The sequence below is a fragment of the Heterocephalus glaber genome, unplaced genomic scaffold, assembly GCF_053883595.1.
Source record: "Heterocephalus glaber isolate CG9 unplaced genomic scaffold, H.glaber_assembly_v1.0 deba00001457, whole genome shotgun sequence".
Lineage (NCBI taxonomy): Eukaryota > Metazoa > Chordata > Mammalia > Rodentia > Bathyergidae > Heterocephalus > Heterocephalus glaber.
Window position 1 is genome coordinate 31891618 of NW_028258305.1, and position 12839 is coordinate 31904456.

A 12839-nucleotide genomic window follows, 5' to 3' on the forward strand; every position below is an offset into this window, starting at 1 on the left:
CTGGTCATACTTTTCCCCCCTGCAGCCTAGTTGTATCTGTCATTTAGATCTCACCAAAGGCAGTGCCATTTCTTGTATGAATTTTGGTCAGCTCTTTGAAAAAGTAAGCAATGCTAAACTGGATGTATGCCTTGATATATTTTTGGCTCCACTGAGGAGCTACAAAGCTTCCGGACAGCCTCTGTCACTGGAGCTACTGTATGTCCTGTTTTTGTACAGACACTCTTGGTCTGCGGTTGTTGTCCCGTAATTATTAATACCCTCCATAGGGCCGGGGATTTAGCTCAGTTGTTTTGCCGCCTGCTAAGCAAGCGCAGGGACCCGAGTTCGATCCCTGGTACCAAAAGAAAAAAAAAAGATCAATTATTAATATCCTCCATTTCATTCTTGAAAGTATCATGATTTGAAGAAACAATTATACAAACGGTCACTCTAAAGGAGAGAATCCAGTGTCCATAACTTCAATGCTATGGTTATTACATTGTGAAAGTCTAGACCCATAAAATTCCTGAGAAGAGGGCTTGTGTTTTTAACTGTCATTGAGCTCTGTGGCCAGTGTCACCCCAAACACTTGTGGTTTGTGTCCGGGAAGCACGCAATGGCTCCAACAATACATGTGCGACACCTGTAACTGTAACGGGAGTTTTCACTGCTCCTCTGATTATGGGTTCACTTATGGACTGAGATGTGCCTGTCTTTCATTTGACTTTATGAATATCACTGGATCCAAAAGCAATAAAAGAGAGTGGGCGCCTTGGGAGCGGGGCCTGTCCTTGATTAGAGATGCCAGCTGTCTCAGCCCTGCCTCTGGTGCCTGGAACAGCTTCTGGCCCAGGTCCAGAAGACCAGTTTGGTGTAGATGTTAGGGGCTAATAGACACGTCCTCTGCTCACAAAATGTATCACCGTGGGTCACAAGGAGGAGAGGGGTCTGTCAGCTACTCAGGCCTCACGCTTTGAGCCTCGGCTATCAACGCTGACAGCCACGTGGTATAAAGAGACTCAATTAAGTATCGTAAGACATGAAAAATGGGGAGATTAATATTGCAGTTAGCTAATCTCGAGCAAAGGCAGGTTTTATCACTAAATGGCGAATCAAAAGGCCACTGCAAGGAACTGGGTGGAGAGAAGAGTTCTGATAATGAAAATCCTAAATCAGCAAAGGATTCCAGGAGAGCATGACAATGCTGGAGCAGCATCGCATCCTCAGAGAGCACTTCTTTATCCTTAGCATGTTTTATCTTGGGAGCACATTGTTCACGTCTTTCCCCCGCTTGTGGGTTCTACACTGGGGCTGCGTGGCATGTTAACCAGAAAAACCAATTTCAAAAATATTAACTGATCTAGGCAAGTAGCTGTCAAAGTTGATTTAGTGATCACTGGCAGAGGAGGATATGTTTTTTCTTGATCTTACCTAGGCAGTAGGGACAACATTGGCCTTTTCTCAGAACAGGTCTTTCACAGGATACAGAAGGGCACGACTCAGAGTAACAGCTAATTACGCCATCCATGCATATGCAGCTAGTACAGACGTCAGGCTTCCAGGACTCAGCTGCCAGGAATATATCCCCTTCATCATTTCTGCAGTAACTAGGCAGGCTCTCGTTATGGGATGAGGAAGGTTGAAGAGGTTCATCTGGAAAAGTGAATGTACAGGTCAGCAAAGGAGACAATGCAGGCTGTCGCTATGCAACACAGACTCACACAGACTTATCCAAAGCACACCTCATTCCTGTGGCTCTGGGTGCCCCCTTAAAAAAAAAAAATTTAGTCACAAATCAGGAAGTCCAATTCAGGCACGTCTTGAATATTAAAACAAAATAACAAAGATTAAAATAGGTGTATTACAGAGATTGCTGCTTATTCCACCATTAGTCTATGCTTCTTCCTCAGCTTAACAGTCTTAATTTTCTGCAGATGGTCCAGAACTTGGTTCAAAATTGGTGTTAAGTTGATCAGGACAGTCCTGTCTCCCTTGCAACTATGCCACAAGTCGCCCAGTGGTAGCTCATGGCTAATGAGAGGATTTCTGGGAAAGCTCTCAGTTTCCTCAAAGGCTGGATGTGTTTTTACCACCACCCTTCCACTCTCTTCCTGCCTTGGGTATGTGTGTGCTGACTGTAGCTTCAATACCTTCACCATATCTGTAAGAGAAAGGCCTCAGTGTCGAGCCACTGAATCAGTGCTGATGCACATCTGCCTCCAGCATTCTTGTAAGGTGAGTAAAATGAACCCCTATTTGTTTAAAAATTTGTAGCGGGTTTTTTTCTTACTTGTAGCCACATGTCCTCCTAACCAACCGATACCTGAACAGACTGTCATCGTATCAGACTTTCAAAACACACCCATCTGTAACATCCCAATGTTCAGGCATTCACATTAGTGGCTGAAAGAAATCTGAATCACACATAAGGGTGAAATCACAGAGAATGCAAGTTGTCTGTGTCTTTCCTATTAAAGATGTAGATCCCTAGATCAAGCTTTAGCATGAAATAGAATAGCATATCACCAGAAAGTGTGTATCTCTCTTGGGGTGTTGTTATCCACTGAAATCAATGAGAAATGCAACCCCCAAGTAAAAACCCGACTGAGATACGAGAAAGGAAAATGTTAAGTTAGCGAGGGTCTCACTTTAGAAATGTCAGTTTCTCTGAAGAAAGAGAACACTTCCAACCACCTTCAAATAGTCATGACAGTTGTACCCAGCAAACCTCTGAAAGAATGACATTCTTTCAATGGCCACACCATTGAGCTACACGTTCTCCTTTGAATCAACTGCATGAACTCTGCTATTTTCAGCCATGAAGCAGAAATAACTGAAACAGACATGCAGTTATCACACGATGCAGAAAATCTAAATGTCATATTTTCCTTCCATCTGCCTCACAGATACACCCTACAGAGAAGTCTGATTTGAAAAGAAGTGCCTCTAGGAGGACCAAGGAGGCTGCTTCATTTGGAGTCTAGCATAACCCCATAGGCCCAAACCTCCTCTTTAAACTGGAATCAGCTCTCCTATTACCAGTCCCAACACAGTGCAAGAAGACTCATTGATTCCACTCTCCTCCAAAGCACCTTGGATCCTATTTCAATCAAGTAAGGTTCTATAGATCTCATTCACATCCAGCAGATTAGGGCAGTAAAATGGGGTTACTTTCTCAGGGACTTCAAGGTCAGCTATGCCTATATGGAGAGTTTCTTAAGACTCTGGCTAGTGCTACCTTTTGTTGGGCTGGAAATAAGGACAACTCATGCTCTTCCACACTGGGCCTGCAAATCACCAGGATTCTATGAGTTACACTGGCTTACCACTTGCAAGTAATGATCAACTTTGGGTCTAGAAATTTAGGAGAGGAGGCAGGGACAGCAATGGAGACGCAATGGAATGACAGTGGAAACGAACACTCTGGAAACTATGCAAAGTCCACAAAGATCATTGGGTGGGTGGCTCATTTTAAAGTATAAATTATCCTAGGTATGCTCTTACCATTTTAAGAGCAACCTCTGGAATACTGACATACAGCACAAAACAGTAAGGGTTTAAGATGAGGGTTATCACTGAAGTATCCTCAAGTTATATGGAAAGAGAAAACAGACATCCAGGCCTAAGTTTATCAGTGAGAAGTCACAGAGCACACAACGCTGTGCTCCACACCAGCTGTGCTCTGTGCTCACTGTGCTCGGTGGATCTGCAGGAAGAAGGCAGGAATGTCACACCTTGCCCAGCAGACAGGAACCTTGGGGCTCTTCGCACACACATCTGCCCGAGGTGCACTACCACAGAGACCACTCCTGGCATTCTCAGGAGGCCCATCTCCAGGAGCACCCCTCTCCTCCTGGCTGAACCCGAGACCAGTTGGGCGTCCTCCAAGGAATCTAGGGCTAGCGGTCCTGGAGGTGGACCCTTCCTTCTGCCTCTTCTATGGCCATTCCTGCATTCTATTAGTGCTCGCCCCAGTGGCTCCAGGCGCTTCTGACTCCAGCCAACGCTTCCTGGGCTACAGCACCCTGAAGCCCGCCTCTGGCACTCCTCTGCCTCCCTTATCATTATTTACTTGAAGTGGACCACCGGGTTGTTGGTTCCCCTCTTGGGACTACCGCTCCACAGGACAGGAGTTGTTTCTGTTTGAATTATTCTCATGATCCTTGTGGTTCAATTCAGGAATTCCATGAATGTCTGCTAGGTGAATAACTTGGCATAGACAAGCTCACTGTCACCAGTGAACAGGACACTCAAATGGTTTCTACCAGGAAGATGGGGCAGTCACAACTCTTCGCTAATGGAAAGCATGAGTAAAAATGATAAGGACACAAAACACAGTGCGAATACATCACAAAACTTAAAGACTCAATACATACGAACTATTCCTTACATTAGAAAAGATGCTGCACTAATTAAGCTTGTCAGATTGATGACACCAAAGATTTTGTACTAAGATGCTAACATCCCGGCCACAATGCGCGATGACAACAGTTAATGACACGGCTATCATTCAAAGATCAGCACGAGCCTGGGAAGGATTATGACACTGAATATGCTGAATATAATGACAGATTCGGGACAGCCACTGTGAAACAATACTAATAAAGTACAAGGGTTTAAGGTTTACTGAGCAGTAGCACTTTAAGGATGTATGTTCAGAAGAGAAGAAGTTATTCATTTAAATTAAAAAGATGGGAAGATTAAGCAACATCAAAATAAAACCAGATGTTCTGCCCACTTGTTAATTTTTTATATCAAATTAAATGTTTTATAAAAGTCATATATTCTAGTGTTAACTCGAATTAGTATCTTAATTATAAAACCAGCAACATATTTAAAATCGTGCCAAATTTTTATTATGACATATTTACTTTATGATCATAAATGTACCAGCTAAGGTCTGAGAAATGATAACAAACATAATAATAGTCCTTACACATACACAGTGTTAGTCACTTAATACTTTTGAGCCTTAACATATTCATTGTAACAGCTTTGAGGGGTAAACATCAGGCATATTTCAAAGTACCTTATATTTCAAATAATTTTATTTATATTATCAATAACTATTCCTCACATTTGTTACAGATAAAGATGAGTTTTTTACCTTAGCAAAATCATTTCTGGAATAATTCCACATTCAGGAATTATCTCTATTAAGGGATATTCCTGGAGTCTGAGATGCAGGGTTAAGGAAAAAAGTGTCAGAAAGAAACAATCTCCTTTCTCTTTCAAAGTCACAAAAGTCACAGCAGCGCCAGGGTACACTGCATAACTATGTGGTGACAGCAGGGGATGCATCCAGGAAGCAGGCTGTCAGAAGCGCCTGCCCGGGCCCCTGAGTGCTGCGCTCCCCAGGTTCAGCTTGACCTGAGTCCTGCGGAGCGACAGTGCCCAGGCTGCCCCTTCCCCGCCAAGCGTGCCAGGCACGGCGGTGGTTACCTGTGCACTGTGGGCAGCAGGAATCCTGGGTGCGCGCAGGGTTCTGGCAGAGCAACGGGGGGCACACCTCTGTCTCACACAGCACCCGGCCGCTGTGGCAGGTGCACTGAGTGCAGGAGTCGATGTTCCATGTTTCTCCTTCCACGAAGTACTCTCCTCCCGGCGCGTGGCAAATGGAAGGAGTGCTGAGCTCTGGCTTCTGTACCACAAAGTCATCTGGGGAATGGCACAAAATCAAAACAAAAAATTATTCACCTGTAGGTTTTCTGGCTCTTGAAGAACCTGGTGGTATTTGCTTTAAGGGAGAGAAAGATGAACTGTCTGAGGAACCATTCTTAAGGAGAGACTAGCAAGGAAGAGAAAAATATTCCATGCACAGAAACAGAAGACAACGGCCAAAGAGCTAATCTCAGGAAGTGAGGTTCGAGTGGCTCAAATCTATCAGTATCCATAAGAGGATTCAATACAAGAATTAAATTACTGGGAGTGGACTCTCGAGCATCCCAGGGAATGCGCAGGAGTTGTTTAGAACAAAGATCTCTCACTTACTGAATGCTTGCTGTGCTCCAATTATTTCCAGGCTAAGCACTTTACATTTATTCATTTCTTTTCTTTACCATCGACCTTGTGAGGTAGGCACTATTATTCTGTTCTACACTGGAGCAAACGGCGAGCTCAGAGTATTAAGTGTAGCCAAAGCCCCGGAGCCCAAGTCTTTGGTTCTCTGGATGATGGATACGGCTCCAGATTAAACAGAACTCCCAAATGATGTATGCCCTATCCACTTCATTATCTCTGGGAGCTCAGTCCTTGCATTCGTGGACACACGGCTGCTGTCAACAGGCCACACCTAGACCTTGGCCGGCTGCCAGCACACTGAGCAGGAATGCTCCCACAGAATCACCAGTCTGGAAACCCTCACCTGAGACTAAACATTTGTTTGGTGATATCATCATCCACAGAGGTAAATGCTGAGAGGCTGATGATAACTATGATTTCTTTCCCCAGAGGAGAGGAGGTTTCGGTTCCTTGGTGAGATGATAATGACAGGGAGGGAATTTAATGTTGAAATGTCTGGAGAGGTACTAGGATTTGCCCTGAAGTTGTGCTGGGAAAATGAGAAGTATGAAGACATTAACCATATTCGTGTAGGCCAAATATAACAAGCACTTCAAGGAGGTGCTGACAGCGTTGAATCCTGCTGAGAAATAGGGTGGAGACATCATGGCTAGCTCAGTCCTGGAGCTCCATGGAGAGGAGCCCCAGAGAATTACCCCGTCTGTGTGGATGATCAGGGCTGAAATCGCCTGGGAGTGCATCAGTGCTGTTACTTTCAAAGCAGTGGTCAGCAAAAGAGTCACCCACACTCAAGAGAAGGCGGTGTGGGCCGACTTCAGCGAAGGAGCTAAGTTTCCATATAGCTTTGATCTCAAGGGAATTAAGAAAGACTGGGACTTTGACCAAGTGGACATGTCACAAAAACCAACATTAAGGCTTACATTCACAAGCAACTGTACCAATCTTTACAGTGAATGCACGGACTACAGGAAGGTAATTACAAAGAAAACTAACTTGGGGAAAGGGGATAAAAATGTATTTCCTGTATTTTGCAAAGAAAGAAAAAGTATGCTTCAAAGAGCATCAATATATTAATATTGGTAAAACGATCCATAACTGCATTCAAAATAGGCCTCAAGAGAACTGATAAAATTGCCACATGTTAAATGCTGACATGAAGGGGAGAGGTCAGGAGAAAGAGCATGTGCCTGGAGGTGGCCTATCTTCCTAATTCCTGTGCCATCCTATGTTTCTCAGCCAAAACACAAGAGAGGGGCTGGAGAGATGGACAGGAGAGAAAAGGGTTGTGGGTGAGAAAGAGAAAACTAAGACGCAGTATCGTCTGGTGACTACTGTAACAGAAGAGTTCAGGAGCTGCTCACTCATCCCAGAACTGCCCCCAAACAACAGCAGCAGCAGGACAGCAACAACAACAGCTGGCCTCTGAATGGAAGAGGGGCAAAAATACTCCTTAACGTTGGAATCCACGAGTTCAATACCTCTAGACTAGTCCTGGCCTATGACCTGTGAGGAACCGCGTTGCACAACAGGGGGTGAACGGTGGGCAAGCAAGCGAAGCTTCCTCTGTATTTACAGCTGCTCCTGTCTGATCCGTAGCAGCGTTAGATTCTTACAGGAGCTTGAAACCTACCACAAACTGTGCAAGTGAGGGACCTAGGTCCTCAGGAGAATCTAAGGCCTGATGATCTGAGGTGCAGCTGGAAAGATTGTCTTCCATGAAACTGGTCCCCGATACCAAAAAAGGTTGAGGACCGCTGCACCAGTCTCTGATAGTACGAATCCACATGTGAAAATCTACTACAGTGAAGATTTTGGAAAAAACAGACCTCTACACAGACATCTACAGAACTGTGCTTGTTACATGTATACTAGACAGTCACACACTCACAATAATTTGTTAATAACTGTGTGTTTTTATAAAATTTTCCTTATTTCTGGTTCCACGGACTTTTACTTTTGGGTCACTCGTCTGTTTTTAGTCATGCCTTTGCATTTCTACCATTCTGACTCTTGGACGTTCTCACTGAGGAGGACATGTGTTAACAGAGAGCCAGGTGCACGTCCATGCTCTCTACACTCACACTCGTGATTAAAGAATGGGTCTTATGGGGGAAAATGACTTTTCCTTCCCCCAAAACAGTTCTAAATCATTAAACTGCTGCTTTGCCTTCCAATGTGGTGGACATGGTGGTTTTGGACGTTTAACTAGCAAAATACATGAAAAAGAGTTTTGATTTAGAGCACACACAAAGGAACCATGAGGAAAGAGAATAAACTTTCCACTGTTATCTCCCTCGGCTTCCCTACAGGGTGTGGGAATTCCATCAGCCTGCATGTATGGTTACTGTGGTGTGCAGAATCTAAGAGCTGAGAGGGACTTCACTTGTCCTTTTCCCCTGTCCCCTTCCACAGCAGAGAATGCAGGTGGAGCCTGGCCAGCACAAGCCACTTTCCTTCCCAGGCTAGTCCTGTCTTACTGCAAAGGACCAGGCCTCAGACTCCTGGCTACACCTGCTGCAGAGGGACTGACCAGAAGAAAGGTAAGCATGACTCCAAAACACAACAGTATATTTAAACTTTAAGAGAAATCTGACACAGGAGCCGGGGATTTAGCATAGTTGGCGTCACGCTTGCCTTGCAAGCGTAAGGTCCTGAGTTTGATTCCTGGTACTGAGAAAAAAAAAGAAAAAGAAATCTGATGTGATATTTGAGAGACTCTGCTGCTCCCTGGCCTTCCAGCTGACTTTTTTACTTTGGGTAAGAGTTAATTTTTCTGTCTTTTTTCCAAAGGAAAGACAGTCTAAATGTATTTTCTCCCTAACTCAAAATAACCTGCACATAGATATAAAACTGTGCAGAGCTTTTTAACTAAAAGGCACTAGTGCTACTGACAATCACAATTCAAACCCCCATGAATTACAGATCTGTTCCATTCTTCTTTTTTTTGGTACCGGGGATCAAACTCGGGTCCTTGAGTTTGCATAGCAGGCGGTGAAACCACTGAGCTAAATCCTGGCTCCCATTCTTCTAATAACTTACCTTGATTACCATTATGATGTGACATGTCTTGAGGGTGAGGTCTTGGTCACTTTACAGTTTTTCATTTGGCAAGAGTGCCACAGGTGCATTAATTTATTTGTTTTTTGTTTTTGTTTTTGGTACCGGGGATCGAACTCAGGTCCTTGCGCTTGCACAGCAGGTGGCGAAACCACTGAGCTAAATCTCCGGCCACATGTGCATTAATTTAAGAAAAAGCAATCACCACAGACTTCAATACTTCTCTCCCTCTCCAATATTACTAGAAAAGCTTTTGTGAAATAAAACCAGAACCAATTGCCTCAAATTAACTAAGGCATTCAGCCTTAATACACCATTAGTGAAACGCAGAGGTGGATTTAAGCACAGATACCCAGAAAACTTTACAAAAAACCAGTTCAAAGATCAATATAACCGAGTAAACCATTCAAAACTAAGGAGCACAGTCCCTAGAGCTTTAGCGTTTTCTCTGGTGTCTGGCTAACCTTTATCGTTCCAGGGTGATTCTGTGGCTGCTGTTAGGAACAGGAAGACCTCCCAGGTGCTACCCTGCATCTCTCACAGGGGCACAGGGCTAGGAGGCCCCAAAGGCGAACACTGTTGGCATTTGCAGCACACAAGAGGGCAGCCAGCTCTTTACCTGCACATGACGGGCAGCACTGTCCAGGACGGATGGTGGGGTTGCCACAGGCAGGCACCGTGCAGGTGATCAGGGCACACATTTCCCGTCCACTGTGACAGTAGCATTCCCGGCACCCATCATGCCAGCTCTCCTCAGTTTTATGATGATGGCCATCCACGGACAGACATGTGCCTGACAGGACAGGTGGCCCGGCTGAAGCAGGGACCTCTGGACAGACAAAGGCAGCCTGGTAAAGAAGCAGCTACAGCACAGGAGAAATGGCCTGTAGTGTCCTCACATGGAATGGAACCCAGCCACCGAGCGCTATGTCTACAGAGAATGGTCAGTGACACGGGAAATGCTCAGGAAAGGAATTTAAGTCAGCAGACTCTCAGCTTTGATGAAAAAAAAAAGATTGCAAAATCGTTTCGCATCTACTGATAGGATTATTGCTGATTTTTACTCCTTTCACTTTATTTTGTCATATTTTCCACAATAAACAAGCACTGGTTTTATAATGGATGTCACATACTCATGTATGTTTGCTTGATATGGAGAATCATCGCTTCACAAGCTTTACCCCATGGAGAAATCCCAGGACCCTCTCAACTGATAAAGATTTTTATCCCACAGAACAGCCGAGCCAGTTGACTAGATTTTTGTTAACTGCAACCCCTTCAAACACCACTAAGGTGGCAACTGTTCAACCCAGGAGAAAACACTGAGCAAACTTCGGGGATCTTCTATTGCTTAATCTATGTCTCACGGTGATAACTACAGCAAACCAGAAAGGTATGAGTGGGGTTGGGGCTGAGATAAGGGCAGAAAATGCAGTCTGGGTACAAAGTGAATGGCTTCAGGAATGCCCCTGCAGCAAGAGTCTCAGGCAGAGGGGATGCCTAGGGTTAGTTCTGGGATGGCATGTGCTTCCTGGAAATCCTACAGCTACCCTCGGGGGCAATGAAATGAGACTCTTTGCTATATCAGTTGTATCAATAACACTCCTGAACAGAAGTAGACCTTGTAGAGGCTGAGATAAACTTTAGCTTTAGGCTAACGTTCCAGAGACAAGTAGAATTGCAGAGCTAAGAAGTCATTACTTCGGCAAAAGTGCTTATCCATCATATGCTTACTTGAAATTCTGTTCTGAGCTTTTATTCCATTAAGATGAAAGGAAAGGGTAGTCCTATGGGAGGGTCCTACAGAGAGTGACATCGTGCCAGAGTAGGTAGCAATCACTTAAACCATTTCATTTACAAAACTTCCTTCTATTCTTTGTTTCCATCATACTTACCTCTGCATCTGCAGATAAGACAGCCGTGACTGTCTTGCTGGAAGCCCAAGGGGCAGATTTTACTGCATGGGAGCTCTGGACACTTCTTACAGCGACAGATGTCACAGCCGTGCTTATTCTTCCTGGGTGATTAAAATTTGGCCAGAGGTCAGAAAATCAGAAAGTCTCAAATGATGCCCAAGCTTTCAGACCAAGGGTCAAAGAAGGGATATTGCCACTTAGGCAGAATGACTTGACTTCTGCTATCAGAACTACTGGGGGTGGTGTGTAATTAGTTCCGTGCAGCTATGGCCACTGCCCATCCAAGACATGACCATTGATTTAATTAGGAAAATCGGTGTCACCAAGGAAAAGATGAATGTCCAACTCCAGCTGAAGATACTGGAGATTAGCATTAGGGACAAAGGTCCTTCTTTTGTTTGAACTACCAGGGTTCCTCACAAGATACATTCTCTGAGAAATTCCAGACTCTAGTAAAAAATTTAATGAGACATCTACTGAAGCTTATAGAAGATATAACTTAAGGACTCATAGACCTCGGAAGGCTTCATAAATGTTCACAAAGAATAAAAACCTTCAACAGTCAGTATTTACTAGTTATTTCATTAGGTCTGATTAGAAAAGAATATGGATTTTTAAACCCTCCAGCCATGAGATATGAACTAACTGTGTTGGAGATAAAAGAAAATGTTGGAGGAACGTTCTTTCCAAATTCTGTGTTGATCAGGAAGATGATGTAAAATGAATTAAATAAGTAAAGGTTCAGAAAAACCATATCCTTTTTATTTCCCTAAAAAAGAGACTGACCCAAAAGAAGCTCACCCACCCGCCCACCCACATCTCCCTCACGCTCACAGCTGCAGGGCTGAGGACTCTCAGGCCACCATCTCCTCAACACAGTTGGCCCTGACTGGTCTCCTCTGAGGAGGAAGAATTGCTCTATGTGTGCCTTCGTGTTTCATCCCAAGTAACACTAAGCGGCCAGCTGTGATAGCCAACTGAAAGAAAATACCTGTTCTTTCTCATTTAGGACCAATGAAGGGGTTGTAAAAGATGACAGACCTGTGAGAAACCTTTAATATGTGACAACTGTCTAAGTGACAAACATTTTGCTAAGGAAGTACTGAACATGAAGACCTCATTTCAGCATAATGAAAACAGTAAATGAATTATTCATACTCATGTCATATACTGTATCATTTTCAAGATCTACCAAGGCTTTGTTTGCTCTTCTTGTTTGTCCATCCATCCATGCATCCATCCATTCCTATCATAAGCATATAAAGTTCACTCAGTAGATAAGCCAAGCGGCACCAATGGCTGCCTAACACTCCCATAAGGAATCTGGTCAAGATGTCTTTTTCAGAGGCTGTCCTTAAAAACAGTTTCTAGCCAGTTCAACACTCAAGAGTCCACAATAGTCAAATGGGTTCTCCTTGAATGTACTTACCACCAGGAATACAAAGTGAAATATATCATCTTCCAAGAGATTTCTCTCCAAGATGTGGGCTGGATTTCAATGTGGCCTTGATTCTAAACTGTCATAATACTGTAGCAAGTGGCTGCAGCTACTACCATCAGGGTAATGATCCTTTACATTACAAAAAGTGATGGGCTAATTATACTTTTATTGGTACCACATTCATATTTTAGAACTAAGAACAACGAAGATTTATGTTTTAAGTTTTAAGAGTATTCCCATCTTAATTATCCAATTAAAATGAGAATTAAAATCTACCCTCCCAAACCTAGAATTTTCAAAAAAATAAGATGACTGAAAGATGGGCAAAAGATGATGATGGATTAAATCCCTTGTAATTTGACATTAAATACATAAAATCAGAAAGGCAGAAAGATTGAGATGAAAGACAGTAAAGGAAAAAA

General features: G+C 43.7%; 1 protein-coding gene across 2 annotated transcripts in view; it reads right to left on the minus strand.

The window, feature by feature from the left end:
* Crim1 (cysteine rich transmembrane BMP regulator 1) overlaps nt 1-12839 on the minus strand; it is a 180224-nt gene that overhangs the window by 23117 nt on the left and 144268 nt on the right. For both annotated transcript variants that reach the window (XM_021253715.2, XM_004839289.4), the window contains 4 exons: nt 10956-11077; nt 9680-9889; nt 5425-5640; nt 1414-1635 (listed from right to left, as the gene is read on the minus strand). In XM_021253715.2, the coding sequence (XP_021109374.1) occupies nt 1414-1635; nt 5425-5640; nt 9680-9889; nt 10956-11077 (770 nt within the window). The remainder of the gene's footprint in view (nt 1-1413; nt 1636-5424; nt 5641-9679; nt 9890-10955; nt 11078-12839) is intronic.